At 44.8% G+C, this 23,649-nt stretch overlaps 3 protein-coding genes across 4 annotated transcripts; 1 reads left to right on the forward strand and 2 right to left on the reverse strand.

The window, feature by feature from the left end:
• Window positions 1-262: 262 nt before the first annotated feature.
• Window positions 263-11,142, reverse strand: ppp2r1bb (protein phosphatase 2, regulatory subunit A, beta b). The gene is made up of 15 exons (XM_060075335.1): window positions 11,010-11,142; window positions 10,245-10,335; window positions 9,457-9,557; window positions 9,035-9,267; window positions 8,740-8,887; window positions 8,463-8,618; window positions 6,504-6,618; window positions 6,204-6,274; window positions 5,037-5,171; window positions 3,465-3,638; window positions 3,302-3,362; window positions 1,725-1,879; window positions 1,448-1,590; window positions 1,247-1,338; window positions 263-1,141 (listed from the first exon to the last, which is right to left on the reverse strand). Exons 1-15 carry the CDS (start codon window positions 11,085-11,087, stop codon window positions 1,125-1,127), a joined length of 1,770 nt encoding a protein of 589 aa, XP_059931318.1. The 5' UTR covers window positions 11,088-11,142; the 3' UTR covers window positions 263-1,124.
• A 52-nt stretch (window positions 11,143-11,194) lies between these two features.
• On the forward strand, window positions 11,195-12,424 carry med29 (mediator complex subunit 29). Its single transcript, XM_060075342.1, has 4 exons — window positions 11,195-11,350; window positions 11,477-11,535; window positions 11,665-11,749; window positions 11,882-12,424. Exons 1-4 carry the CDS (start codon window positions 11,195-11,197, stop codon window positions 12,110-12,112), a joined length of 531 nt encoding a protein of 176 aa, XP_059931325.1. The 3' UTR covers window positions 12,113-12,424.
• Window positions 12,425-12,932: 508 nt separating this feature from the next.
• Window positions 12,933-23,546, reverse strand: mlf1 (myeloid leukemia factor 1). Of its 2 annotated transcripts, none has more exons than XM_060075339.1 (7): window positions 23,352-23,546; window positions 22,599-22,764; window positions 16,902-16,988; window positions 16,138-16,275; window positions 15,507-15,666; window positions 14,498-14,639; window positions 12,933-13,749 (listed from the first exon to the last, which is right to left on the reverse strand). In XM_060075339.1, the coding sequence occupies exons 1-7, from the start codon at window positions 23,402-23,404 to the stop codon at window positions 13,668-13,670; spliced, it is 828 nt and encodes a 275-aa protein (XP_059931322.1). In that variant the 5' UTR covers window positions 23,405-23,546; the 3' UTR covers window positions 12,933-13,667. The 2 variants fall into 2 exon arrangements, with proteins under 2 accessions (XP_059931322.1, XP_059931323.1); XM_060075340.1 differs by having other exon boundaries at window positions 23,343-23,536.
• Between the last annotated feature and the right edge of the window lie 103 nt (window positions 23,547-23,649).

Consider the following 23,649-nt stretch of genomic DNA (forward strand, 5'->3'; position numbering starts at 1 on the left):
CTTCAATATTTTGGGCTGTTCCCAGTTGGAGATGAGATCAAAGTACGACTACGAGCAAGTTGATGGAGACTCCGATAAGTACTGTTAAAACCTTGCTGTAGCCCGTATTGTTTGTTTCTTTATTTCCATCTAAAATTGAATGAAATTTGGCAGAATTAAAAGGGATTACATTAATGCATTTTAAATGGGATTGTTTTGTTAAGTCCCAGCTACAGTTAAATGGGTCCGAGTACCTTCAAATCCAGCATTAAGCACACAAAGCTCACATTTTGTGTTACTTTATTCAGGTCAAGATACAGTAGTACATCATGTCATGTTGAATCGAAATTAAAAGCAGTCTTTTGTTATAGACAAATCAACAATCCAAGTTTATTTAAGGAAAAAATATTGAACAAGGGGAGGAAAAAAACAAAACAAGGTTTGAGAGAAATACAGGACCCCCCCCTTCCAAACCCACAATAATACAATCCCACCCATAACCACCCCAACACCATAAAACATTATGCAACCTTTCGGCCGGATCCCACAAAAATGATAAACCATGCACTCTCTCAGGTGGTTTATAACCCATTTGATGAGCCTTGAAGCGAGGACCCATGGTGGAACGAGGATTGCGTTCTTTAACCCAATTCTTTGGTACACAAAGAATTCTAAGAGCCAACGTCAAGTGACAAATCATTAGGAACTCTTTACGGGGCAACCGAATAGCACAGCGAGCCTAAACTACCATGGCCAACTGACCATCATTCCACCATTTCAAGCGCATCTTAGTGGAAAAGCTGGATAACAAGAGTCCTAGCACTGGGAGAGAAAGAGCCACAGCACAGAGCCAGAGGCGCTAGTTGACCGAAAGGTAAACAGCAATGACAGAGTACAGAATAATAGCGGCCATGGGCGTTGGTGGGGAGGAATGTGGCATGGGTTACAGTAGCACATCAGCATGCACCACAAATGCAATCTCATCAACTTTGAGAACTACCATGAACAGTAAAAAAAGAAAAAAAGGATATAGCAGTTGTTAACAGCCTAGTTCTTTATTCATTAACCAGTTGATTCTGAACATCAATAAATATCTGGCAAGTGTTTTGTGTTGTGCCGTTGGGTGGGTAACCGCTTTATCGGATTTACGCCAGGGACAGAACTGTGGAGGAAGAAACAAAAACAGCATGATCATCAGGTTTACCAGAGCAGTAAAAGCGAACATACAGGCTTGTCTCTGCTGCAGGAGGAGGGAAAACAAGCTTACCACTGATGGCCTCTTGGGCAAAATATTTGACATCCATATCTGTGTCTGTGGCCAGCTTCTCAAGCACTGGCTTCACTTCTGACTGAAGGGCACTGTAGACAAACACACCACAATCAGAGTGAGAAGCTGAAGTAGGGGCACTTTGTACACGTGATAGAGCTGTGGGAAATAGCACAGCAGTGGAACGCAAGGACTACGCACTTGCTGTCAAGGACCGGGCCGATCTTCTGGAGGGACTTGGCCACGTTGAAGCGGACGTTGGCCACCTGGTCGTTAGACATCTTGAGGACCACCGGCAGCATCTGCTTGGTGGTGATGTCCTGGCCGCAGGCCTCCGACAGGGCCTGGAGGACAACATCACCGATGCAACACAGCTGCACATCAGCCACTGAGATACTAATGGATCACGTGACACTGATGGGCGAAACGGAGAACATAAAGAAGGTGAGCGGGCTTTAAGGGGAGGCCGGGGACTCACGTTGATGCAGAAGAGGGTGGTCATCCTGTGGAGGTAGTTGGGGTCGTTGGCCATGCCCAGCACCTTGGGGACGATGGTGTTCTGGGCCCACTCTGCTCCAAACTTCTCCACCAGCTTCATCAGGTTACAGGTGGCCGCCTCGCGGATGGCATACACTGAGGAAAGGGGACCACAATGTGGGCGATGAGTCATCCTGCGCGAGTCAGTCACCGCGACCGTTACCAGTAAGTGGATACATTTAGCGTGAAACTGATTTAGAAAACTAAACACAGCTGGGCTGGAACAGGCCGTCACTAAGCAAAGGCTGACGTCACCAGGATCGAACGCCCCATTTGGATAACTTGAAAATGACACGGTGCTCAAGAGGATGCCCGAGTGGCCCTTCAGTAGAAGGGCTGGCTCTGCCGGGACGGCGCGCGACAGGTCTGCGCAGACACAGCGTGTCACTTCAGACTGTAATCAGACCGCTGCTCCACACATAGCATGGCACAGGAACAGGCTCTCAAAGAGTGGTCTGATTTGAGTGGCAGTGTTCAGATCAGAGAGGCTACACTACATCCTCCCGTTGAGGGAAGTCTGCTTAGGGGGGCTCAAATTGTCCCACCACAGCCTGAACGTAAACGTGTGAACCAGACATGTCAGCTCAATAACGCTGCCTGGTGAACTTGGCTGGGCATGGTGGATTGTTGACCCACTGTATTGTCCATGTATGTTTGTCCCCCCCCCCCCCACCCACCCTTGCAAGCAAGATTATGGCTTATGCAAGGGCAAAGCAGCCGTAACCCTAGATTCAGCCAAACACACAAAATTCCAAGGACGTAACCCAGCTGGTCCTTTGTCTTCTCTCTCTCTCTCTCTCTCTCTGTCTGTATGTCTGTGTGTCTGTGTGATTGGGAAATTTGATGTGAAGAATATCTACCGAGACAGGCAGAGGTTTCTCTGAATTGCAACATTATAGCAGTGTGCAGGCTTGCATGACTATTCCCAAGTCCACAGGCAAGTGCAGGAATTGTTTTTATCAACTATCAAAACAAAGTCGTGAATGTGTTGTTTACTGCTTCAGAGATGCAAAGAATTTCAGATCAGATGATTTGAGTTCAGTTAAAGACTACAGTGTCTTACAAACGCACAGACCATGGTGCATCCCATGCCAGCAGAGCAAGTGGGTTTAGACAACATGATGAAATATTATCAGACAAAGAAACACCACCAACTATGTCGTCTCGCCTGTGGTTTTCTAGGTCTGGAACGAATCCATGCCATTCAAATACGGTATTGTGTTGTACGTTGGTTCTCTCCTTGCATATCTAAAGCTACTTCATGAGGACAGGACCTCAGAGAGCTGCGTCATTCACAGCACTCTAATATTGGCACGGTGAACAGACAAAGAGCTGCCGATTCTCACATCTACCGTCCCCCCCCCCCTCCATTAAACCCTTCATAGAGACGCACGATACCCGGGTATGTACGGATGACATCAGCAGTCGTGGCGTGGCTAACATAAGCCGGCTGTGAGTGACACATAAAAATCAACCTACAGGGATGATCATAAAGGACAGAAACGCAGGGTGTCTTACCGTGATCGATGAGCCAGGCCATGCACAGAGTGTTGAGCTTCTCGTCGAAGAACTCCACTCCCTGCAACACAGCGAACAGATCACTACCACCTCGTCCACCAGGTCAACCGTACTCCCAGTGTCGGGGACAGGAGCACTTGGCACGTGACGGTGCTCGACTCACCAGCTGCCCCGCCAACAGGGGCATGTACTCGATGATGGCCAGGCGGACCCTCCACTTGGCGTCCTCGGCCAGCTCCACGATGGCGGGAAGCAGGGACTGGGACAGCTGGCGAATGCCGATCACCTCGTTGACGCAGTCCAGGTTGGAGATGATGTTCAGGCGCACCTCAGGGCACTAGACAAGGACACACAGGGAGGAGTAGGGAGACTCACACCGGGCTCTGATAAACCCAAATAAAAACAATTGCTGGCCACGGAAACAAACAACTTAATGAAGAAAATAAGTGTTGAAATTGGGGTAGAACTTGTGTACTATAACACTGTAGTAATTTATTAGCAATTAGCACGAAGCCCGGCTCAAACGAAGTGGCTTGGATACACTTTGAGCGTGTACATCCCCTCAGCCTTATGTTTCCCATACATTTGGAACGGGAAGTAACAATGACAACTGCCAAACAGATTGTGTTATTCCACCCCAGCCAGAACGCTGATTCACGGCCTGAGAACGGGCGCATTAGCTTGACACTTGATGGAAAGCTTGTTAAGCAAGTAGAACAAGCATGCCATGAGATCTGGCACAGGCACAGTCGCCCTGGTACGACCAACAAGATGAGCAGTGGATTTGTTTAACAAACACTGAAAATGTTCATTATTCATGCTCTCCATCATCGACATCTTCTGATGTTTGTACCTTGAATTTGCAACAGGGTTCGCACACTGTAATCGCGTTAGTAACGCACCGATGATCTGTTGGGTGCTTTGCAGAAAACGGGCCATCTTTAAATAGGGCTTCAGAGACGTTGAAGACACGTTTACTTAAAGAGCCAGTGAGTGAACCCACCGTTTCAGAGGGATTTCAAACAGATTAAAAAAAAATAAAAAAAATATTTGGGGGGGGAATAACCCCACCTGCGTTCGCAGCAGAGTGGAAAGTCCACATTGTGTTTTGGGAAGAACGGCAAAAACATAGGAATTTTCAAAATTTTCCCATAAAAGTCTTATTACAGTTAGTGATACAATGGCCTAGATTACTATGTTGACAATCAGCACCACTGACTCTAAGTCAATCACGGAAGGAGCTTAAGAGAGGCCGTTTCCAAGGACATGGTAGGGGGATGTTAGTTTGTCGTAACTCGTAAGTGTAAGCCATAATGCAGTCAGTATACAGCTGTCTTCGACCAAATACCAAAAAAACATCTGCGGCATAACACAATAAAACGCTACTTATATACTGATACATGCATGTGTGCCATAAACCTCGCAAATAGGGCCTTGAGTAAGCCTGTTAGAAGATCTTAACAGTCTTTATCCACTGTAATGGACACGGCTTCCGTTGCAATCTACTTATACCGCCGACAGACCAACTGACGTCCTTGGTGACTCATCTTCCCTTCCAGGCCAGGTAGGAGAGACGTGCATCTGAGAACTGTGGCTCAACAGCATTAAGGAGAGCCGGCCAGGCCAAAATGTCTACTCTTGCGTGAGGCTGCTCAGATCACACGGTTGGCCTGATACCAGATGACGCCAAAAGCACGTAACGGAGGCCAACGAAGGTAGAGATCTCTCCGTTTACCTCGTCCTTGAGCTGAGCCAGGAACAGGGGCAGTAAGTGTTCGACGGTGTTGTCCTTCCCCAGGATGGTGGAGAGGCCCATGATGACGGAGGCAAGGGCGGACTTGACGTGCTGGTTGGTGTCAGACACGAGTTCCTGGTGGGAGGAGAAGGTAGAGAGGGACCAGTCAGAGAGTGACTCACCACCGTCCTCCCGATTCATTACAGCTTTCACCAATACAAACACAACAACAGGTCTTAGGATGAAGCGGGGTCTACTCCATATCTTGGGGTTGAAGTTCCAAATTTAATACATTTAACTGAACACGGTTGATGCGGGCAGGAAAGAGGGCGCGGTTGTCAGCGAGAGGCGATACTCCAATCTAGCCTCAACAATATGAGATCATGTGTATCAGAGAGTTGCTCTCGTGTATTGTTAGTCCCCATCAACACTATGGCTCCCATCCAAGTTATTTGTGATGGAAATGGATCTGGTCGATATTCACCAACATGGCGCATATGAACCTTTAGTTTACAGCAGCATATGTACCGGTGCTAGATGAAGACATGCAGCCAGTTGACGTTCTGGTCACAGTGGCAGGGCAGGTGTCTACAATATCATTTTTAATTCCATTGGCTGCAGTGCATATAACAACGATATGGATCCAATGGAATTAAAACCATTACCAAGGCTTTCTAAATGCATGCTCACTCTTCAGTCCATACTCAAATTCTAGTCATTCTAAAAACTGTCAGCAGATTGTGACAATATTGGCTGAAAAAGCTACGTTAGTACATTAATGAGAAGCATGTTGTGTATTAAATCTAACGTATAAATCAAAGTAAAGTTAAATAATAAAAAGGTTAAAAAAATAAACGGCTTGAACAAAAGAAAATATTTACTGGCAATGCCCTTAAGGATTCTGATCAGATGTTAATTGCTCTGGGTGAAATACTTTAACAAACAGTGCCACCTGTTGTTCACACAGCCTACTGCAGCATTGGACATTCTGCCTTTCATGAAGGGGCATGACAAGAACCCATGACTGTCACAACGCCTCAAGGAAGAGCTATATTAATTTGTGCTCCATTTGTGTTTGAGTCATAAATCCAAGAGAGGTTTGCCGCACATGATGGTCTGAGTGGGGCAGCAGCTCTTTAGACGGTGTGAACCGTATAAGGCCTTTACCTTGACGCATGGCAGAATGTGAGTCATGATGATCTGCTCACGACTGTCCTCTGGAAGATTCTCACAGAATTCTGAAAATAAATTGTGTTAAAGTAAGTTACATCGTGTTAAAGCCTCAAATATTTACAGAAATCAGCAGACAATGTGTTTATAATGGTATGTCGTCAAAAAACATAAGGTTGTTTGGCCTTTTTTGAGGCCAAACAACATTTTGGTCGATTAACTTATTTTCTTTATTAATGAACAAAGAAAAACTTAGAATAATCATTACAGTGCGGGTGCTCCAACATGTAAAAGCACCTTTGACTTTGTTGGCTGCTGCCGCGCGGACCTCAGCTTCACAATCCTTCAGAAGGTTCTGGAAGGCCGGGACCAGATCGTTCTTGGTGATCTCCGGGCCGACCGCTTTCTGAAGCTGAATTCAAAGAGATAACCGCAGTCAACAACCAAATGGAGCACATCACATGAGGATCTAAAACAGTGATCGACCAATATATCGGCCAGCCGATATTATTGGCCGATATTTGCTTTTTTTAACGTTTATCGTATCGGCCAATATTTTTTTCAGTATCGCCCAATGTTTTTTTTTGCCATGATTTACAGACAGTTCAATAAATGTTCATTTCTTTTAAATTGAGACATTGTAACATTTGTTATCATCATTGTGTAATTTTTATGATGTAAATTGAGGCAGGCTTAGCCTGGAAATCCAGACCCACATCTAGAAAGCTGTAGGGTCTGGCAACGAGTAATGAAAATGGCCGAACTCGAGAGGCGGCACCAAGCATGCATTTGAAAATATCACTGGATAACACACATTGGATAACTCTACGACCAATCAGAAAAATACAAGGGATGACGTATCCAGACCAGTGGAGCTAACCAATAGATAAGACTCTTGCCGTATGCGGTCGGTAAAACAGCAACGCTTTTTGCCCGCCTAGATTGATACATCGATGTGATTGATTAATGTTCTGGGCCAGGGGAGGCCCAGAATATACACGAGTATAATGCTCGTTCCAAGAGTGACTCGCTGAGCAAATTCAAATTGTGCTCTTGCGAGAACTCTGGATTTCTAAGGTATTATCGGCTCAAGAAAATCAGTATCGGCGTATCGGTTACCAGCTACGGCTTCGGTCAATCCCTAATCTAGAAATGTGCTGGAACTCGGAAAGTCTGAAATAATATGAGTAATAACCATTATACCTCGAAAGCCTGACGACGAAGGGATTTGATTATAAAATAAGTCTCAACTAGGTTAAATTTATAAGAAGTCTTCCAAATAGAGGCCAGTCCAGCTACTGAAACCGTGGGAGGTTTTGTCTGCGCCAAAAACATTTTATTCTTGTTTCTCAGAGTCAGAAGCGTGCCAATTTTTGGACAAAAAATATCTGCTGAAAACATGCATAAGCACACTATCGGCTTCCTGTCCATTCATGCTTAAGGAAGTTATTTCAAAAAGTTGCTTCAAGTTATTTGGCTGCTTTGTAGGGCTGGGTATTGCCTGGTACCTCACAATTCAATTAGATTCTTTAGGTCTTGAGTCGATATCGATTAGATTCAATATTGATCCAATTGCTTCGATATCGATTCAATAACACGTGCAGATGACAAAAACATCTAAATATTATTTAGAATTAACCATTTAAAAACGAATTAACCATTTTATTGTGCTCTAACTAGCAACAAGGGAATACACCATTGTATAGTATTGTTCCTGAGCTAAACTTGCAGCATAAAAGTAATAATCATAAAATGGACAAATGTAAAAGGGCATGTACATTTAGGCATACTCGCTTCTAGATTACAATGACTGAGTACCGGTAAGCTTCTTCTTTTTTTGGAAATAAATCGATTTCAAAAAAAATTCTGAATCGAAATTGAATAGAGAACAAATAAATTGCAGTGCATTGATGAATCGATATTTTTACCCAGCCCTACTCCTTTGGTATACAAGTATCTGTCGTTAGCAAAACTACCATAATCTTCGGTGGACTTGAATTTGACTCCCAACGTATTATGAATATTTTGATTCCTGATTAAGGTGAAGCCATATGTGAGCATGTTTTTAAGTGGTCCTGAACAGGTATTGTTCAATTATGCAAGCAACGTTTTTGTTGAGGTGTGCATTCTTTTCGGGGTAGAGTCTCACCACCATCCTAAACTAATGCATCGGGCCAGTTAGTCAAATTACGCAGTTAACTCCCACACTGGTTGGTTAACAATTGTTAACAATGACAGAAAGAAAAGAAAACGGACCTCTGAGAACTTGTCAGCCACCATGTAGCGGACCCTCCAGGACTTGTCCTCAGCTGCCTGACGCAGCGTCGGCATGACCAGGGTCTCCAGATCCTCCTGAGGCAGCAGGGTGGCGATGCTCACACAGGCCTCCACCGCCAGCAGACGCACTGAGTCCTGATTGGAGGAAGCAATGTAGTCAATTAAACCTTTTTGGGGTAAAACATGCCAGCAATAAAAGCTCCAGGGTTGAGTTGGGGTCAGGGGAATAATAGTTCAAAAGCAGAGGCTCACGTACCTGCTCGTCGGAGGCCAGAGCGGTGAAGAGGGAAATGATGTCACTCTTGACATAATCCAGCTCCAAGACCTTTGCAAACTCCCCCAGTTTGGAGGCAGCAGCACGACGCACCATGGGAGTGTCATCAGAACACAAAGTACGGAAGTGCCTACGGAGACAACCAGACACTGATTTAACAAAAGGATGGAAAACAACGCGCTGTTTGAGCAATTGCCCGTTCAAATAAGACAAAGCATCCATCTCAAAGGGTTTCATAGCAAGCACTTTGTTTTACATTTGCGAGAAATCCACTTACTGGCGAATCTCAGCCTTGACGGTGCTGGAGACTCGGGGATAGCAGACGCTGAAGAGACCGCAGGCGGACGTACGGGAGGTGAACCAGTCACCGCTAGCCAGCCGCTTCACCAGGGGCTCAAAGTGGACCTCCAGGTCAACTGGAGAGTGCTCCTGAGATATCTTGCGCAGTGACTCCACGGCCTTGTCCCGCACCACCGTCTCCTCTACTGTGGCCAGACTCTCCAATGGAGGCTGCAGTGACACAAGCATTATGCGATTACAGCAAGCAGACTTCAAGCTCCTGTTTTCAGATGTGCACGCCAGTTTACTCAGGAGTCCTATGGTTGTGATAAAATGTGCACATCAGACCGATGTGTGTAGCTATAATCTTGGAATTCCCTCCCAGGGTCAAAAGTGTTACGTTTTGTTGTCAGAACTCACCAGGAGACAGTGGACATACTCTGGCCCGCCGACCAGCATAGTGAAGTTTCCAAGCTGCTCGGCAAGGGCCAGGAGCACCTCATCTTCATCATAGATGGTATCTAAAGATGGACAGCAAAGTAGATTTGTATCTCACATTCACACATAAATTCCAACAGCTCAGCGACTTGTTAACAGGGAAATAAAACGTTACAGAAATATGTTTGTGAGAAACCATGTGGTTTTAAATGCAGAAGGATTGCAGGTCAAACTTGTTGGATAAGGTGGGACATGTTGGATGTGGTAGAACATGTTGGGTGAGGTCTCACATGTTGGGTGAGGTCTCACATGTTGGGTGAGGTCTAACATGTTGGGTGAGGTCTAACATGTTGGCTACGGTTTAGTCTCAAAAATCGGACATTCGATTGTCATGACTCGTTTCAGTGTTAACAGGGAATCAAAATCGCCTGACGCCTGATCCAGACGTGACATACAAACGATTCGAATGTGTCAAAATTCGGTGCCTAGAGCTTTGGGAAGACGAACAAAACAATGTGTCGGGAGACACAGACAAAATATCTGAAGGTTTAAAATGAAGGCCGTGCAGTTGGCTGGCCACTGTAGAAGATTGTCCCTAAAGATTGAGTTTCTCTCTGTCCGGATGAATATCTCCGTAACAAGCTCCAAAATAACGTAAGAATGCATATTTTGGACATGGAGGAAAATGCTAGACATGTTTGATCCTGTTGGATGACGACTAAAGTGTTGAATGAGCTTAATCATGTTTAAAGATAGGGATAAATTGATACCTGTCAGGAAGGGGAGCAACTCAGTGCGGGTCCTCTCTACTCCAAGAGCCAAGGCGATGGTGGACAGCTTCTTAATGCTGTTGAGTCGTAACTGACGGAATATCAAAGAATTTCGTTAAGATTCATCATGTTACTCTGGGTTCTGGGTACAAAATAACAGTGACCAGAGTTTATAATCTATTCGTTGTTCATTATTTACAGCGGTAGGCTCTCGTCTAGTTAAGGTGGAGTCAACCCTACACATACTTTGTGTCGAGGGCAGGCATGCACGACTTTAAATATACAGAAAACACTCATCAATATCAACATTATGGATAAGGGCTGATCTCTAAGTGTATCAAACACGTTCAGACTCATACTAACAGGTCTGACCCTATACTAGGGCCCTGGGACCTGGTTATGTCTCCTCGGTTAGCAACACTGATAGCAGCCCTTGCTAACAGCGCTACAGACCTACAGATAAATACAACAGCTCAGTATTTATACACCAAGACGAGAGCACGCAGGAGATATTTCACATGTATACACAACACAGACCGCTGTGTAGGCAACATATAGGAATTTATGAGACTATGTGCTGCTAATGGAGCAGTGAGCCCTCAGCAAGGCGGAGTCGCCCGGCTGAGCATCGCGTCGGGCCTCTGCTGCAGCAGCAGCTAACGTTAGCATGCACTAGCTCACTTAGCACAAAACGCACGAACCACATCACAGACAATGCCCAATGTTCCACAGATATATGTCCTTGATAATTCAGCAGAGTATTACCTGGACATCTTCATTTCTCAGCTCGTCGATGAGCACGGCGATAGGGTACAGAGAGTCGTCTCCGTCTGCTCCAGCCATTTTGGATGTGCTGAGTGTAATCGAATGGCGCTCCTGCTTCACTACGGGCTTCGTTTTAAAGTACGCGAGAGTTCAAGACGAGATCTGAATCTACCAGGTTGGTCAAAATGGCAGCGCAGCAACAGCAGCAGGGTGTAGGAGCGGTTCCGCCGACCGGGATGCAGCAAGCTACGTCTATACAGCAACAACTTAGTCAACAACAAGACGTGGACCCGGTCCAGAGGTTCAAGATGTTGATCCCGCAGCTGAAGGAGAGCCTGCAGGTAACCTGTGGGGGTCAACCCTGATCACACACTGATGGGGTCCGGAGTGCTCAGACAGTGTTAGCCTTTGATTGCATGCTAATCGATGTGTCGATTGAACAAATTGGTGTCTGCTCTTACTTTCAGTTTGTCATGAGGATCGCGTCTTCGAATTTGGAACACAACATGGCAATTGATAATGGGATGTATGTATTCTTCCTTACACGCATTGCATAGGTGAAAGCATAGTGATGGTCAAAGCCACAATGCTTTCACTTGCCAGGATTTAATGCATTTAATAACAGCGCTATTGATTTTCTTTTAAACCATTTTAGAAAAACCAACGATCTCCCCGCACAACGCTTTGACAAAAGTCTGGAGGAGTTTTATGCCCTTTGTGATCAACTTGAACTCTGCCTGGTACACACACACACACACACACACACACACACACACACACACACACACACACACACACACACACACACACATATCCACTCACTGTCATGGTCAAAAGGGAATCTAATAACCATTTATATTGTTTCTACACAGCGGCTGGCCTACGAGTGCCTCTCCCAGAGTATAGACAGTGCTAAACACTCCCCCAACCTGGTCCCCACAGCCACCAAGCCCGACACGGTGCAGAACGAGTCACTGTCGTACTCCCAGTACCTTGGCATGATCAAGTCTCAGATCTCTTGTGCCAAAGACATCCACAACGCTCTGCTGGAATGCTCTAAGAAGATCGCAGGAAAGGGACAGCCACAAGGGATCATGCAGTAGTCTACACTATGATGCTCCTTCTCAACTTCATCACAGATGGTCGAGTGAAGAACAGATACTTTTTTTTTTTTTTTTTTTACATTGGATCAAAGGCTATCTGGAAGTATTAGTGATTGCGATTCCTCCATGTCCAGGCCTACCTTGTTTTTTTTTTGTAAGTTATATGGTTGTTTTATGTGTAAATAGTATAATTTCCAAAGATGACCAGCAGGTGGTAGCAGTACCGTTTACTTTGCTACTTGCATTGCAACTCGTCTAAATATTTTGTAGAAGCACCTTTGTATGAAAAAAACCTGATTGGGATTTCTACAAGTTATTTTTCAATGGTGTATCCTATTGAAAGTTATATTTAGGCCTAAACCTTATATTCTGACTAGGTAGTTTGCCTCTAACTATGGTGCAATTATCTTAACTATATTTTTGCTGATGTATGAATAATTTCTCTCAAAATTATGTTAATTAAGTCAAAACTGCATCATCCTGGGGACATCCTATTAGAAAGAGTTGTCTAAAGAAGTCTCTAGCTGCAAGTCCTATCACGATGGACTACAGGGGGAGCCAGAGATCACTCTGACCTGCAGTACCGCATAAACCCTGGAAAAGACTGCACCTCCTAAACAAGCCAATGAGATCCCCTTTTGTGCTCTTATTTGTTTTTTTAAAAAAGGTGAACATTTGCAAATGCTTCTAATGTTTCAAGTTAAAGTCGGGGATGAATGCATTATAAATGGTCAGCATAAATCCAAACTATGAACTGTAAGAACAATTAGTCAACATGAAATATTATATTGCATATTAACTAAATATTAATCAGGTAAACTACGTTTAAAAATGTTTTATTCGAGATCTGTTTCAGTTGCCATGGTAAAGAGAATCTATAGCTTCAAAATAGCTAGTAGACAATAGTTACACGTAAAACTGAAAAATTTCCAAATATGACCGTCTTAAGAATTGCTTTGCAGCACTGAGCATATCATCTAGAGAGAAACTCAGACATACTCTTCAGTAACCATATAAAAAAGGGTAGCATTCATAACATTTTTTTTACAAAGATTACAGCAGATAACATTATTGAGACAGGCATTACACTTAATTACAATAGACAATTTAGACAGTGTAAGTGCACTAGTGGACTTTAAGTGAGTCAGTGACAATTAAAATAAATGGCTGTTGATGCAATCACTATAGTTTGACAACGGAATCTGGAAAATATGAATGAAAGTATTGCAATATACAGAATGTGAAATAAAGTCACTAAATCTACTGTGGGATTTATGAAATGATATTGGGATAAAAGTTAGCTTATTGTTCTGTTTAAACTCAAGAGTGTCTTTAAAATAAATACATGTTTTGCAGTTGTTTGTTCGATAATGTGAGTGCATAAAGCTGAAAGCAACAACGTCTACATTTAGAGCATTTCAAACGTTACGTCACTGCCCTCTACTGTCTGTGCTACTGGCTGGCAAGACAAACGTACACGTGTGCGTGAGAGTGCAGCACAAGGTTGTAAGTTTCCATGTTTAGGTGGTATGAGAATGAGGCCTGACAGGTTTCCTTATTGCTGGGCCACACCTGAGCCCTTCACTTTGTCGCAGTGGACCTGCTTCTTCCCTTCGGCTACGTGCACTCTCCTCTCCCTGTGGGATTAACAAGCAAGCAACAGACGCACTTCAGTTAGACCACAGGGTAAATGATGCTGGACCATGCATTGATACATTGATACAGAAATCTAAACATAACATATCTTGCTTTAATAGCATTAGAAGTAGCTTCTGAGCTGTTTGCATCACGTTTACGTTCAGCAGTTAGTTTTATTCAAAGGGACATAGGCTTGGAATAATCTTGGATCCAACAGTTCTTTAATTTTATAGCAGAACTTCTGGGGGCAGACAGGACAGGGCCTTTGCCGGTAAACCATGAACTATAAGGGGCGGAGGCACGCCTTGTTTCCTTTTCCGTTAATAAGATATTTTACAGAAGAAAACTAATTTGTGTGAATTTCAGATTTTAATGAGCGTATATTTCTACAGTGGCCTGTCTACACCCTGTTTAACTCTAAAATATTACAGAAACCTTTTTAAATTTACTTCTACTGGCCTTGTTTGTGTTGTGTTGTGCAATTACACGCTTTGAAATCCCCACCTCAAGAAACATGATTGGTCAAAACAAATATAAATCAAAATAAATGTAAACACCCTGTCAACTAGGATTTGACTTAAGAAGTATATCTAAAGTCTGCTTTGCTATACTAGGCTTGGAACAATGAAAACAACAACAACAACAACCTGACAAAGGGCAACAAAACAACATCCTGTCCAAGTGCAGACTAGACTAGAACACAAGCCCTCCATGCAGAGTGCGGTCCAGTAGTTTCAAACAGCAGACCTGTGGGGGGGTTCAGATGCGGTGAGGGCTGCCTGGTGCACAGCCCGGGGGGCCCTGGGGGCCTCCAGGCGCGATATGGGGACAGAAGGCTGGCCTTGAGTCAGCTTAGACTGAAACTCCTTGTCAAAAGTCTGCGCCTCGGCTAGGGGAAAAGGGGAGGGAGGAGAGGGTCAGACGCATTTGTAGGATTTATTTTGTTCACTGAGGGGTAATTCATTTGGCAGTACCATATTCTTGGAAATTAATCCTTGTTTGTTTCTCAAAGAGATAAAGAGTAAGGCTTGTGATTTCTTTAAAGGCACCCAGTGCAACTTTCGAGGCTTAAAAATAAACATTCAATTTCTAGTCTTTTTTACACGTAGTAAGTTTCAATAACTCCATACCATTACATACCGACATTTAAGCAGCAAAGATGAGACGTCGTTGTGTGGTGAGAACTGATACAAAATCGATAACAACAACAATGCCATTTTCTTTATTTTTTGTAACCTACAATAAATAAAGCAGGCTTCCAGTCAATGGAAAAATGGCTTCGCCCCACCGGCGATTGTTGTTGTTTACGATTTTCTATCAGTTCTCACCACACAACGACGTCTCATCTTTGCTCCTTGAATGTCGATATGTAATGGTATGGAGTTATTGAAACTTACTACGTGTAAAAAAGACTAGAAATTGAATGTTTATTTTTCATTGAATGTTTACATAAAGTTGCACTGGGTGCCTTTAAGGGCTGTGTAGTCTTCCTTGGCCACTAGATGTCTCTCTTAATAAGCTTAGTCACCATATCTGACCTAATGATTTCACCTTGGTCAATAAGTTCACTTGTTGACCTTTATTGTTTGTCAGCCTGTTCAGTTCAGCCTCTGTTGTCAGTATGTGCCTGCCAAAAACAAGTATAGTGCTCTCTGATTGTTTCAGATTGCTTATTTCCTCCTGTTCCTACCAAGATGCTTTGACGGAAGTGAAACCTGCCCAATGAGTTCCGGCACTCACTTCCCTCTGAACTTACATTCATCCATGTTCTGGAAGTCCTGGTTCAGCTCCTTCTCGCCGGTCTTCTTGTTGTGCTTCTTCTCCACCACGTGTCCCCGGTCCTGGATGTGGTGACCAATGGCCATCTTCTCCAGGCCGCTCTCAGAGTCCCTCAGTGCTTGCCGGGTCTCTGTGATCTGGACCAGAGAGAAAAGGCCACACCCGTTATATGCCAGTGGAACGTCACACACATCAAGGGCAGGATAGTCTGGTCGTTCCGTTGCTCAGAGTGTCAGACTCCCAGCTGAAAGGTTCTGGGTTCGATCCCCAACGTCGGCAGTCTGTCTTTCGGCAACCTTGAGTAAGAGGCCTCCCTGCATCTATCCCTACCAGCTCATTAATGACCTCACACACATACATAACTAAGAAAACAGGAATAAATTCAGGGCTAGATGCAAAGGTAATTGCAAAGACATCACTTAAGTCTCTTAAACCCATGATTTTTAATACAAACTGGTTCCTCTCTACCATTAAAAAGACATGGAGATGCATTGCACGGAGATATCAGACGCATAAGAGCTCCCACAACATACATTAGTTGACCGTGAAGAAAAGTGTAAAAACCGATGTTGTTATTACGGTGTAATGCAATCTGCTGTTGAACGTACCCCTCCGGGGGCTCTGCGAGTCTGCGAAGAGGCCTGGAACACCTTGGGAGGCTCGTTGCCCACCTTGGAATAGGTGGTGACTGACGAGGAGCTGAACGAGTGGCTATTCGGGTTGCTGGAGTCTGTGGATAGGTTATCCTGCAGCAGATTTGACGCACACACACACACACACACACACACACACACACACACACACACACACACACACACACACACACACACACACACACACACACACACACACACACACACACACACACACACACACACACACACACACACACACACACAATTCACAGAAAGGTTAACCGCTGAAGATATTAGATGTTTTGTCTCCAAGCTAAAAAGGTACTGGGTTTGAGTCCCCAAATTGCCTAACCCTATACCGTCTTCTTCTTAATGAAATGTATCTAAATCCACTGTAATTTGCTTTGGATAAAAGCTTCTTCTCAATGGCTTAATAGTAACATGGAAATTACTAAATTAACACATGGGCGTAGATGATAAAGGGGGTTTGGGGTAAGCATGGCCTAACCAGGTCTGCAGAGGAGATGACATCAGCCCACATCCGCAGTCTATGTGTCAAACACAATTAGTTTGAGCTCTCCCAAATGAATTATTTGAATCAATGGATATTTGGCATTCATGCATGCAAGTTTGTTGACCTATGTCCATTAAACCGTGGGTGGGAGTCTGGACACAGCACTTTCGACAGAGATGGTGAACAGAAACCAAAAGTGAAGAGACTTTCTGTGGGAACTCACAAAGTTTTTGTGCATGTCGTCCATGCGGGTCCTCATGTTGAGCATCATGTTGTCCAGCATGCTGAAGGGGTTCCTCACGTCCGCGTCCTGGAGAGAGAACCCATTTATTACACACAGAAATCATCAACTCACTGACAGCCGAGGCTGAGGGCAATCAAAGCCTACATTGGAAAACTTTAATGGGCTGCAAGTTTCAACAGCAGCATGAGAGTGAAGAGTAGCTGTAAGAACAAATGGGCAATCATTAAATCTCATGGACGCATGAAGGACACTTATGTGACTTATGTGAAGCAGCAGAAATAACATTAGTCTATATGTTCAACCTCTGAAAACTGAAACCACTGCTACGTAAGTTGGATCAATTCCAGCGACAAGAATAATTGGGTGTTATTTTCCATAGGCTAATGTTTGCATGGTAGTCTTAGTGTGTGTGTATGTGTATGTATATTTGTGTGTGTGTGTGTGTGTGTGTGCGTGTGTGCGTGTGCATGTGTGCGGGCGGGCGTGCGGGCGGGCGTGCGGGCGTGCGTGCGGGCATGCGTCTTTGTGCTTCAATGATGGACACAATGGCGACAATGCCAGCCGTCCCGGACGGTTTTGGGCTTCTCTGTGCTCTCTGCCAACTGGGTTCCTTGGTAAAGGGCAGTGAGAGGAGCTGGGGGACTGGCTGTCACAGTACCACCTGGTGCATGGGCATTACCAGCTCGTAAAACACTCCTCTGTGGGCACACAGTACACACTATTCATCTCTGTGGCCTATAGGCGTATGTATTGGAAGCCTTTACCCAACTGTATACAGGACATTCATAATCCCTTCTCTACCTTCTGAACCGAGTGACATGACATGACATGTTTCAAACCGAGCTTGACGAACGTATACAACTGAACCATTATGGTCACGATGCAGCTAGATTGGTACGTTTCTTCCAGCAATTATCATGTACATTTCTAATGATGAATTGGGAAATAAACACAATTATGCATTATATATTGTATGTTTTGTTTGTCTTGCAGGGTTATAAAATACAAACTAAAATGAAATACAGCTTTTAAAAACCCCATACGGTGTTGATGATAACAACACAGGCGGAGGCCTGCATCGAACACAAATGCTTTCCTGCACTCTGCTATGTCGACTTGGAATGACTTAAGCAGTTGAAAAATGAAACAACTTGTCCTTCTTGCTGTTTTTAAATCAATGACAAAGGGTACTTAAGATACATCGGTCAGTCAATGTATTTGACAGCGATGTTTTGTATTTGTCTTATTTACAGTTTTTTTGTTGCTACAGGTATTGTCCAGGGCACTATTGTAATAGAGCTTTTGTAATCTCAATGTCCTTCCCTGGCAAAATAAAATAAATAAACATGCTGATCGTAACTTTGACAAGCAATCAGCTGTCCAATCCTACTGACCATGTGGCGCTCGCAACTGCTGAGAAACCATGCAGTACCATATTAATGGAGTAGATGCCTGCCATTGCATTCATGGCATATAATGGCAGCACCAGACAAATACACACACGCACGCACGCTCGCAAACACTAGTCTTTTGCCATAGCGGATTCCAAAGAGCCCTGCACACTATTTGGGAACGTCTGCAGAGTTCAGGGGCATGCTGCTACTTTCTCAGGTTTTCTCTGTAGGTCATCATAAGGATGTTGTGTTTTTTCAAACCCTGATACCTAGATCACTTAGCACTCCACCGCAGCCCTACACTGCCCCCTGAACCTGACAGGGGTGTGCAAGCATGGAGGAAGAGGAGGAGGAGGAGGAGGAGGAGCGTCCTTCAGCCAAGCTGTCAGTTCTCCTTGCCAAACACCATCCTGGGTGTTTATGAACCCCGAACCCAGGATAAACATCTCACCATCCAGGGATGGGCATGCGAGGGTGTACATGCGAGTATGGGTCGAGCCAGAGGGATAAAGAGAGAGTGTGGGTGGCAGGGGTCATTCATTGTGCGTAGCTGGTGTGGGGTGTTGAATGACTTGGGTTCCATGTGTAATTCGGTCGCGTTGCAGGGGATTAGCGATGGAGTTAGCGCTGCGGCGAAGCCCGGTTCTGGGAAGGCGTCGGGTGGGCAGGGCCGGACCCCCGGACCCGGCCCAGCGGAGGGCTTTAGCGGGGTCCGGGAGAGCTGCTGCTCGCTCAGCGCTTCTCGAAAGGTCGCGCTGATGTAACGCCCTCAAACGGTATGCATGAAGCCCGCCGGCCAATTATATCTGGGAGCGAGAGCCAGCTATGAACTAATAAATGGCGGATACATTTCTGCCCATATTTTTAGCCAGGGGTCAGGGCGAGCGTAGATGTTGAGAGTGCAAAATGTGGCGCACAGACCCAGTGGTCTTTCACACATTATTTCCGGACAGCTTTCCACGCTGTCTCAATCACTCACTCCTTCTTCTCCTCCCAGTACTCCGGATCGCTTTATTTCAAAATGGATGCTTAGATATGGTTAATGCGGGGTCTGCTGCCACTAATGGCGAGCGTGCTCTTGGACCAAAATGAGCTCTGAGTGATATTTTGAAACGGGGTGTGCAGGTTTGATTCCTGCTTGTAAGGGATAAAGAGGAGAGGTGTGTGTTGGACGGCTCCTAGCAGCAGGTGAGTCCCTAGAGAGACAGTGACATGTACAAGCCATCTAAGAAGCATACATCCTCATGGGAGAATTAAGGAGGAACAAATATAAGGATATAAGGATTAAAAAAAATAAATAAAAAAATAAATAAAAAAAATGGAGGAACAAGATGGCTTACATGGTTAGGAAGAGGGAATCAAAGTATCATGTGTTTCATGTCAGTTTCATTTAGATGTATGAGTTGGACCGAAAGCAACTGTCCCAGTTTAAGAATCACTACCATAGATTGATTTTAGACAGATTTCTTTACTGTATTTATCCTTAAAGAGAAAAGTAAGTGCACAACATTGCACAGCAACTCATTTGATTATCTACCGACTGAATAAAAAGGATAAACTGAATAAAAACCAAAAAAGCCAATAATGAATAGGTTCTCTAACTGACCACGGTATCAGGAATACACTCAAAAAGACCCGCCCCCGGTTATTTCCACACAGCCCTGGAACACATACCTCCGCTACCATGGTAACCACATGCCAAGCTTTAAACAAACCGCAGAGTGAAAGGAAGCGATCGTCTCACCAGCGGTGGAAAATAAATAAATAAATAAATAAATAGACCCAACATTTGAAACTGCCGTCTCGTCCTCTATTTATAAACAAGTCTCCCCTGTGGAAGGGCCGTGTCTTGAAAGGCGATATTAGGAGCGGGGCGGACAGGGGACGGGACCGGGGGGACAATACGATGTGAGGGGTCGCGGCACGGCGGGAAGCGACAACAGGACACATTCACCAAATGGTTGGCAAAGAAGAGCCGGAGGGGAAGCTTCTGGCACTATTTGGTGAATGCGTCGTCTGTGTTTATGCATGCATGTTTCAATGTGGTGTGCATGCACATTCACCCCTTTATGAGATGGGTGTGTGTGTTTGACTTTGTTTGACTATTTCAACGATGATAAATTGTGATATGATAGGCTATGATAATCCATGCATTGCTCTGGAGTTTCATGATAACATGGCCATGTGTGCTTCTGATGTTGGAGAGCAGTGATGCATGTCAGATAAATGTTGGATCTAGCTGCTGGATGGACATGTTTTTGTTGCAGACAGGACCACCGGATCACACACATACAGTGGGAGTGTGCGTTTGATTCCTCTCCATAAAGACCCCATCCACTCTCATCCAAAACACTCTATACATCACACACAAACATGTGTGTAAGTGTGTTTAGGTATCTGTCTGTGTGTGTGTGTGTGTGTGTGTGTGTGTGTGTGTAGGTGTGTGTGTGAAGGTGTGTGTGTGTGTGTGTGTGTGTGTGTGTGTGTGTGTGTGTGTGTGTGTGTGGTTGTGTGTGTGTGTGTGAAGGTGGGAGAATGCGTGTTTATGTGTGTGAAAGAGTGAGTAAGTGAAACATAGATAGATAGATAGATAGATTGATAGATTGATAGATTGATAGATAGATAGATAGATAGATAGATAGATAGATAGATAGATAGATAGATAGATAGATAGATAGATAGATAGATAGATCGATCGATCGATAGATCGACAAAGAAGAGAAAATATATGACAGAGAACAACCAACTTTTTTCGCATACTCTAATTAGCATTGATCTCATATATCGACTCTCGATAACAACTCCTGATGTTGTTTGTTTGTTTTTGGTTTCTCGGTGAACCGTTGATGCTAGCCCCTGACAGCTCATCGGGTCGAGCGTGTCCAGGTGCAGGGGCCGGCCTTCTGTAACCTTCTCCTCCCAGCATTAGCACAGCCCCCCTGGGACACACGTCCCCCCCAACTCCACTCCGCGGCTAATGCAGACTCAAATAGCGCGGCCAGTTTCCTTGAAAACCAAAACCCTCCCTCTCTAGTGTAGCGAGAGCACTCCCATGCCCCTCGGTGATCCCGCTGCACTGCAGCGCACCGTCCCGGCTACGATTACGACTCCGACTCCGACGCAGTGAAGTTGCGGCTGAGGAGAACGCAGAGGGCCAGTGGGTGAGGATCAGTGGGGAGAAGTGCAGACGCTCTTGAGTCAAGGGGTGTTTCAGGTTCGGGGGGGGGGGGGGTATCATAAGGACTTCAGTGTGGTGAGGGAGGGAAAGAAAAAATGTGCTGTTGGAGTCAGAGCACAGCTCAGGCAATAAAAGTAGAAAAAGTCAACGCAATCGAGGTAGCCTGTAGTCGCAAAGAAGCAAGTCTTCTGCAGGTGAGGTCGCCGATTGCAGAATCTGTATTAACCCTGCAAATCTGTATTAAAGCTCCAGTCCAATTTTGGTTCCTACTTTAGTCAAGTCTAAGACCCACCACATTCCAGATAATAATTGTATTATATTGCAATATATATTAATATATCCTATCTACTTCACACAGGATGACCATAAAAAGGTAAACTTATGCTGTTGTTACACACAGGCTCTAGCTCTCCGAGGCCTTGTGCAAGACAGCAGAACTCTACAAGGCCGAGTTCATGGGAGAGTGAGAGAAGACGTGTGTGTTTGTGTGTGTGCGCGCCACCATAAGAAGGCAGTGTGTCAGTGGAACAATGCACTATTAATAGTGCTCCTCTGGGCTGAAAATAGCTGTCCAGAGGCCAGTGGGGGACTTAACCCCCTACTATCCAGATCCATGTCCAAAGTGAGGGGGGCTCCCCATAAGATGTCGGTGGGGTCTACCGGGACCTGACCGACAGGGATTTTGTGTCTCCCAAGTCTACTGTAATTGTGTTATCGGTATTTGGTTGGAAGGGGGAGGTCATGGCGTCTATGTGTTTGTTTGACAGTTTGAGAACGCAGGGGAACTGACAACACATCAGGTTTTTTTGTGTCCACTGACCCCAACGATGTGTAGGTCAATCAGCCTATAAGGATAGTGGCACATGCACACACACACACACACACACACACACACACACACACACACACACACACACACACACACACACACACACACACACACAGTGGCCCGAGTGACAGCCCATAGACTTTAAAACACCACACCAAACCATCAGCAAACCCCCCAAAAAGTACACTTCACAAATACAAACTGACACAGAGCTATAACACACACGGTGTTCATGTGGTGTGTATTGGAGTCTTCTTCTGTTTGTGTGTTCCTACCCGGTGCTCGTCTCTGAGAGTCAGAGAGGTGCCTGGGGGGGCAGCGGACCCTCGTCTCTGCTCCCTGCAGTCCGTCAGGCTGGACATGAAGGGGGTGCCGCCGAACGGGTCGGAAAAACTGCGCATCATCTGTCTCACGCGGTCATTATGAGCCTGGAATGGATCCCTATTGGACAACAGAAGGACATTCAATTAGGTTTAGGTATATATATATATATTTTTTTTTATGTCAAGGAGTGAGGTCATGCATAGAGTAGCACAGAAATGGTTCCTACCTTGTAGAGCTAAAATAGAAGAGAAGGGAAGGGAAAACAGAGACAGGGACGACATTCAGTGTTGAACTACAGAGTTTCAAATTTGGTTCAACTAAGCATGAACGTCTAAAGGGGAATTGTTTGAATATTCTGAAATAATTAACAGATGTGTCAATCGCAGATCTGATCGATCACCCTAAGCCCTAATTCATTTATTATAGATCACAGGTGTAAAATGAAGTTGTTTAAACTAATTATATCCAAGTAGGACCTATTATATTTTAACCAGTGGCTGAACAGCATTGGCAGGCCACTTTTTAAGTGTGATACGATTAGGGCTACATAAGAAGTAAGCTGCTAAATACAGTGTGATTCCTTAATGCTTCAAACATCAGTTGATTTCGGCAACGAAAACATTCATGCAAGAACCTGTGTTTGTGTGTGTTAAATGTATGGATGACAGCAATATACACACATGGTGGGGTTTAACGTTACTCACGAGAAGAACGGGTCCTCTTCAAAGTCCCTGGCAGTGGTAAGACTGTTGAACATTTCCACAGACGTCGAGAACGGAGCTCAATTAAAGCAAACAGTTATAAAAATATTTATTGGAGACTTAAGGAGTGTGAGCCCTGGCGTTCAAGGTCTATGGAGTTACTACGAAGTCTCTTAGCTGCAACATGATTTAAAATTACAGCGTACGACCATGTGCCACATGACCAGAGTCGATCCCTCTGATTGGCTGGTTATTCGGAGACGGAGAAGGTTCCATGAAAAGGTTGCGTCTGTTGTGGACG

Source organism: Gadus macrocephalus, chromosome 16 (assembly GCF_031168955.1).
Source record: "Gadus macrocephalus chromosome 16, ASM3116895v1".
NCBI classification, from domain to species: Eukaryota; Metazoa; Chordata; class Actinopteri; order Gadiformes; family Gadidae; genus Gadus; species Gadus macrocephalus.

Bases quoted from the DNA above. Each gene is read 5' to 3' on its own strand.
- ppp2r1bb (XM_060075335.1), bottom strand. From the start codon at position 11,087: ATGGCTGGAGCAGACGGAGACGACTCTCTGTACCCTATCGCCGTGCTC. The intron at 10,336-11,009 runs GTAATACTCTGC...ATATTCCGTCAG, and splicing joins TGAGAAATGAAGATGTCCAG to TTACGACTCAACAGCATTAA. The intron at 9,558-10,244 runs GTATCAATTTAT...GTCCATCTTTAG, and splicing joins GTTGCTCCCCTTCCTGACAG to ATACCATCTATGATGAAGAT.
- med29 (XM_060075342.1), top strand. From the start codon at position 11,195: ATGGCAGCGCAGCAACAGCAGCAGGGTGTAGGAGCGGTTCCGCCGACC. The intron at 11,536-11,664 runs GTATGTATTCTT...AAACCATTTTAG, and splicing joins ATGGCAATTGATAATGGGAT to AAAAACCAACGATCTCCCCG. The intron at 11,750-11,881 runs GTACACACACAC...GTTTCTACACAG, and splicing joins ATCAACTTGAACTCTGCCTG to CGGCTGGCCTACGAGTGCCT.
- mlf1 (XM_060075339.1), bottom strand. From the start codon at position 23,404: ATGTTCAACAGTCTTACCACTGCCAGGGACTTTGAAGAGGACCCGTTC. The intron at 16,276-16,901 runs GTGAGTTCCCAC...AATCTGCTGCAG, and splicing joins ACGACATGCACAAAAACTTT to GATAACCTATCCACAGACTC. The intron at 15,667-16,137 runs GTACGTTCAACA...TCTCTGGTCCAG, and splicing joins CTCGCAGAGCCCCCGGAGGG to ATCACAGAGACCCGGCAAGC.